The sequence below is a fragment of the Triticum aestivum genome, chromosome 3B, assembly GCF_018294505.1.
Source record: "Triticum aestivum cultivar Chinese Spring chromosome 3B, IWGSC CS RefSeq v2.1, whole genome shotgun sequence".
NCBI lineage: Eukaryota > Viridiplantae > Streptophyta > Magnoliopsida > Poales > Poaceae > Triticum > Triticum aestivum.
Genome location: NC_057801.1, coordinates 680185614 through 680192074, shown reverse-complemented (window position 1 = coordinate 680192074; position 6461 = coordinate 680185614). Strand labels below are relative to the sequence as shown.

The following is a 6461-nucleotide window of genomic DNA, read 5'->3' as shown; positions in this document are numbered from 1 at the left end:
TACTCAACCACGGGGGAATGAGGATATTTAGGATGATTAGGGGGGTTTTGGCGGGGAAGGATAATTTTCACTCCACTATTCGGTTAGGGGATCGTCTAGGTATGCCATAGGGGAGGAAAATCGAAGTATCCTCCCTTATGACCAGATAAAGGATCGGTTAGAAATGCCCATAGTTTGTAGAGAGAAAAGGAATGAAAGAGGTTTTCTTTTTTTGGTTTTTTTAGTGTGAAAGAGGGTGTTAGTTTTTTTTTAAGGGGTGAAAGAGGGTGTTAGTTTGCCAAACAAAAAGCGGTTGTTCGTTTTGGACTTTTGGGCTTGGGCTTAGCCCCTCTGGCTCTAGTACACCACAATACCCGCAGGCCGCCGCCGCCGCCGCCGCCGCCCGCCATGCTGCGCTCGCTCGCGGCCGCCGCCAACGCCATGGCAGCAACCCGCCGCCTCCTATGCACGGCAACCGCCGATCTGGCCCCCTCCCTAACCCACCTCCTCGCTCTGCCGCCCGTCACGCCGTCGCCCACCGCCGACGAGCTCGCGCGCCTACTCCTCGCGCACCACAACCCCTTCCACCCGTCGGAGTCGCCGCTCCAGCTCCTCTCCGGCGGGGGCGTTTCCCTCACCCAGGACCTCCTCGTGCAGATCCTCCTCCGCCTCCGCGGCGCGTCCAAGCTCGCGCTCTCACTCCTCAACGCCGTCCGTCTCCACCCGTCCATCTCCTCCCCGCCAAACGCCGACGCCTACGACGCCGTCGTCGACGCCCTCGGCCGGGCGCACCAGTTCGATGCCGCGTGGCGGCTCGTTGTCGAGGCCGCGGCGGACGGCGCCGCCACGCCCCGCACGTTCGCGGTGCTCGCCAGGAGGTACGTCGCCGCGGGATTGACCAGGCAGGCGGTGCGCGCGTTCGATGACATGGAGGCTTTCGTAGGGAGAGAGCCCGACGCCCAGGAGTTCACCACTCTTCTCGACACGCTCTGCAAGTACAAGTACCCCAAGGTTCGTGATCTGGATGCCTAGGTGGTAATCTTCTTGATTTGATTGATTGCGGACAGTTGAAGGTCTCTTAACACTGCATTTCTGGTTTCTGTACTATGCTTGTTGTAGTTTGTGGCCTCCCGTTCTATATTTAAATGTCTGTTATGGCGAGGGGCGATTTTCATTGATTTGTTGCAAGTTACAATTGTGACCTTACAATGAGAATATGAATGCATTCAAGTGAAGATTGTGTTGGCTTTCTATGTCTATAAATATATGAATGTGCTGCCCCTTAAGCTTTTTGTAGTGCACCATGAAACTCTTGGCCTCTCATTGTGATTTGCTTTTGTGGTCTGCAGTTTGGTAGGTTCAGGGTGAACATTTTGTGTAGTTTGATGAGACGTTTCATAGTAATGAATTGGTGCAGTTGCAATTAGGCCGATTCAATCTGCAATTTTTCTTTCTTTTTTGTTCTCATATTGTGTATGAAATTGGTCGGTCATGGATTTGCTTCTTATTCTGTGTAGTTTGTGGTGTGCAATTTGTAAGCACTAGATGACATCTCCAAGTTTGTTCAGCTTGTTCAATTTGTAAGTACTAGATGACATCCACAATAATGATTATGTGCAGTTTGTTCAGCTTCTTGCGAGTCAAATTGACCATGATGATAAAGACCTACAAGAAACTGAAACCTTAATTTTAGTATCCCTGTGGACAATCCTTCAAAGAGCAACCACAATATCACAGTTCATTTTCTGGAATGGAAAATAATAGTAGCAAAGCTACTAACTCAAAGAAATTAGTATATAGAGGCAAGCTTATTGATCAGTATCTCTGCAGAAGCATTATCATTTCAGGTTGATGAAATACCTGGCATGACAATTAGATCATGCCTGCAAGATGGCAGAAAGGATTAAGTGCTTAAATTGCTTCCTTGGTTGATCATGCATTTCTAGGTTTCTTATGAACATTATAGAAGTAAGATTCTACTCTAGATATTTGATCTTGGGCATTTCCGCGTGTACAAAGATAAGACTATGCTAACCAATGGTTTTGGAGTTTCATCTGGATATGTTTTTAATGCTTGGATTCTGGGATTTAGATTAATGGAGTTGTTCTTTTTGTCTTTAGTCTCATCTCGATGTTTTCCTGTGAATGTTGAACTGATTTTTGTTTGTTTGTTTGGGAATATGGTGCCAATGAAGTGGTTTGCCCTCATGTCCTCATAAATGTTTTGTATCTGTAGCTTCAGTAGCCAGTAGAGAAGCATTTCGGATTTCTTGGACATGTAACGTATGTGATGCCAGAATAGATCAACTTTACGAAGTGCCTGCATCCTAATGCGTATAGTTTGGCTGGAAGTTGTTACTTCAGTTTGATAGTCAAATAAGGTATGTGTAGAAAGTTGTAGAGATATTTTTATATGAAATAGAAACAGTTGACTAAAAAGTATCTCTATTTCATCTAAAATAGATATACTATTTGCCCAACAAGTGTTTGAATTGCATCAGTCAGCTGTCACACAGTTGTAGTCTTCTTTATGTAGATTGTTTGGAGGGTCTGATAATAATTCTCTAATGTGCCCACTGGCATTTTTATCATCATTGCAGGTTGCTGTGGAGATATTCAATAAAAGAAAATACAAATATGAACCAAACGAAAAGATGTACACTATCTTAATTTATGGCTGGTGCAAGGTAAACCGAAGTGACATGTCTCAGAAATTCCTAAAAGATATGATTGATCATGGGATAGAGCCAAACATAGTTACATACAACATTCTCTTAAATGGTATCTGTAGGCATGCAAGTTTGCACCCTGATAACCGGTTTGATAGAACAGTTAATGCAGCTGAGAATCTCTTGAAGGAGATGAGTGACAGGGGAATTGAACCAGATGTAATGAGCTACTCAATCATCCTGCATGTTTACAGTCGTGCACATAAGGCTGAACTATGTTTGTGTATGTTCCGCTCGATGAAGGATAGAGGCATTTGCCCCACAGTGGCAACCTACACTTCTGTGATCAAGTGCCTTGCTTCGTGTGGAAGACTAGAAGATGCTGAGAAGTTGCTTGGTGAGATGGTTAGTGAGGGGGTGTGTCCCTCCCCAGCGACCTACAATTGCTTCTTCAAAGAGTACCGAGGGAGAAAAGATGTTAGTGGTGCCCTTGAATTGTACAACAAGATGAAGGCTCCTTGTTCACCAACTGCACCAGATATTCATAGTTACAATATATTGCTTGGAATGTTCATCAAGTTGGACCGACATGAAACTGTTACGGAACTTTGGAACGATATGTGTGAGAGCACCGTGGGTCCTGATCTTGATTCATATACCTTGCTGATTCATGGTTTTTGTGTCAAGGAAAAATGGAAGGAGGCATGCCAATTCTTCATGGAAATGATAGAGAAAGGTTTTCTTCCCCAGAAGATCACCTTTGAAACACTGTATCGCGGTCTTATACAAGCGAACATGTTAAGGACCTGGAGAAGGCTGAAGAAAAGGGTTGATGAAGAATCAGCAAAATTTGGCGATGAATACAAATCATATCACATCAAGCCTTACAAGAGGTGATATGTTGCCATCGAAAAGATGATCTGTATATTCTTTTAATTTCTTGCAATCCTGCCGTTGTATGCCAGCTTGATTGGGGCACAGTTGGTAGATGTATCATGGCACTATCATTCGTGGTGATTTTATGACAAACATAAGCTAAGGAGCACTTGAGGCGGGGAAAAAGGAAGGGCGAGCAGACATGTGCCATTGGTACACTGATTTCATCGGACTGAAATTGCAGTTACTCATGCATCTGCTGTCTATATAGTAATCTGGTATAATGATTCTTTGGTGTGATTGGGTGAAGTTGAAGGTGAAGTACTGTATTACTGATTTCAGATCTTCATCTTTAATTTCATGTGAGCTACATCTAACTGAACCATTTCACCTGTTCATGTACTGCAGAAAGGCGTTCCCCTCAGAGACATCAGATTATTGGCGGAGTGGGAAAATTCTACTGCCAAATTTCTTGCGACCAAGGCATCTGTTTGATGGTGCTGGCTTCAATGCAAACTTTCAGGACATGCAGATGTCCCAAATTTTTTGTAGGATGTGGCTAGCCTTTATCCATAGAGTTGTTTTCATTTTAGTCAACAATCATGTACTATTATGCTGTAGGTATCTGATATAGCAAGAAGTTATTCACCTGTGAAAATTGTAGCCCTCCCTTATTTTTTCTAATGTTGTACTTATAGTCTTATACTCCCTCTTCTCAAATTACTTCGCATATTAGGTCTCGTTAGTATCTTTGACCAACAATTACACTATTAATATATAACTTTTGTCAGATTCATAAAGTAAATTGGAATATGAGTCTATTGACATGGATTTTATGTCACATAAGTGCATATGAGTCTATTGACATGGATTTTATGTCACATAAAGTACTTTGGAATATAAGTCTATTGACATGGATTTTCTGTCACATGAAGTACATGGAATATGAATCTAAGACATCAGTTTGGTGTCACATAAAGTATACTCCCTCCGTTTCTAAATATAAGTCCTTTTAGAGATTTCAATTGGTACTACATATGGATGTATATAGACGTACTTTAGAGTGTAGATTCACTCATTTTGCTTTGTATGTAGTCCATATTAAAATCCCTAAGAAAGACTTATATTTAGGAATGGAGGGACTACATGTTAACATAGAGTAATTGTTGGTCAAAAGCCTGTCCTAACAGGACCAACATTTTGTCACCTTTGCCACCGTGTACTTTCTTCCCAGGCTTTGGGCTGCATATATTATGATGATTATGTTTGGTAACAATGTTTTCATATAATTTGGTCTTTTGTACCCCTAAAAAAAAACTGGTCTTTGTATGTGGAAAGAAGGTTGCACAAAGAGATGTCATTGCGTGCATGAGAACAAGCTAAAAATGTTTTTTCTTCTTCTTTAACTGGATTTAGGATCTTGTGGTGGTCTTTGATCACAATGATTCTTTTTATCCAAGACAAGAAATATCTCCCACCAATTATTGGTACCCAAGGGTCCCATCTCCTTGAGCTTGTCCTCAAATCCTAAGTATAATCCTTTGGAAATCTAAAATCCTAATATTGCCTTTCCAAAGAGGACAACACAATACTTGTGATAAATCCCACACAAAACACTGCAAAACATAATCATGTCAAGTCCAATATTTGCATCTTAAAAAAAATCTGTTTCAATTCCCATTAGCCAATAAATTCTCATATATAGTTCTACCTCTCCAAAATTCATCAAAAATATGGCGGGATACCCATTTTACCGATAGTGACCTCTAGTGAAAAGATTGGGGTGAAATGGCACATTGTTTCATCCTAGTCCTTTCATTAAACATCTTGGATCTATATGGCCAATTGAAAGTGCACCTTATCGAGTTTTCATGATTAATGGCAAGACAATTGACATGACTAACATTTCGTCAAATTTATTTCAGTAAATTAGTCCCCATAGTTGACTGTGACTCCTACTTTTACATCTTCAGGTGGTTACCTCCTTCAAACTCTTAGTATGTAATTTGTAGATCTTTGGTGAATCCAAAATTCACATCAATATTAGTACAATTGTACTATCAGAAAGGCACAAACAAAAGAACAATGGTTGAACTCCCAAGATAAAATCCTCGACCAAAATCCCTAAGAATTTTAGCCCTGAACTCAATCCTTTGTTTTTCCTAGCCTTGGTACTTTCAAGTAATTCTACCCAGTACTATTGAGCTTGTGAGTAGGGTGTGTGCTCTGTCGAGCGAACCCTATTTTTCCCTAGTCAGAACTAGCAAAGAAATTTCTCCGGTACCACCGAGCTATGTTTCCTTTGAGATCATCTCTGTTAGCTCTGGTACATTTGAGCATAACTTTTTCCGGCACTTTCGAGCCCTTCTCAATTTGCTTCAGCCCTTTGAGTCCCATTATAGGCCCGGTACTCCCGAGCAAATCCATTCAGAACCTCCGAGCTGGGATCTAGCCTGTTCTGCACCGTTTCTCTTTGAGAACAACTCTGCCGACCCCGGTACTTCCAAGCATCTTCTACCTTCGTAGAAAAGAGCCAGCTTTTTGTCTGGTACCTCCGATCTTTTAACTTAGGTACTTCCAAAGCTTTTTCTATCTTCGTAGAAAAGAGCCACCTTTGAACGTGCCCCATAATTCTGGGTTTTTTCCTCTGGTGGTTCCGGGCTAGTCCTTTATTAATCATCACTACTCCCTCTGTAAAGAAATATAAGAGCATTTAGATCACTAAAATATTGATCTAAACGCCCTTATGTTTGTTTACATAGGGAGTAGTACTCGATAGGCATGTGTCAAATTGGCCAAATATCAGTCTAAGGAGAGCCCTCAAATGATGATTATGCACACATTTTGTTTTCTATGTAGCAATCCTAGAGGAAAATCGGTGACCAACATAACAAGATAAGATTGTATTCGCATTTGCCGTGAGAATTCAGTTGCTTC

General features: G+C 41.7%; 1 protein-coding gene across 2 annotated transcripts; it reads left to right on the top strand.

The window, feature by feature from the left end:
- The first annotated feature begins 295 nt into the window (after positions 1–295).
- LOC123071680 (pentatricopeptide repeat-containing protein At2g13420, mitochondrial) lies at positions 296–4370 on the top strand. 2 transcript variants are annotated; one of them, XM_044495266.1, is made up of 3 exons: positions 296–990; positions 2580–3840; positions 3933–4370. In XM_044495266.1, the coding sequence occupies exons 1-2, from the start codon at positions 388–390 to the stop codon at positions 3543–3545; spliced, it is 1569 nt and encodes a 522-aa protein (XP_044351201.1). In that variant the 5' UTR covers positions 296–387; the 3' UTR covers positions 3546–3840; positions 3933–4370. The 2 variants fall into 2 exon arrangements, with proteins under 2 accessions (XP_044351201.1, XP_044351202.1); XM_044495267.1 differs by lacking the exon at positions 3933–4370 and having other exon boundaries at positions 2580–2666; positions 2771–3018.
- The last annotated feature ends 2091 nt before the right edge of the window (positions 4371–6461 follow it).

What these genes read in the sequence shown, in the direction of transcription:
- LOC123071680 (XM_044495266.1), top strand. Translation starts at nt 388, where the DNA reads ATGCTGCGCTCGCTCGCGGCCGCCGCCAACGCCATGGCAGCAACCCGC. An exon ending in GCAAGTACAAGTACCCCAAG is followed by an intron (nt 991 to 2,579) that starts GTTCGTGATCTG and finishes TCATCATTGCAG; the next exon opens with GTTGCTGTGGAGATATTCAA.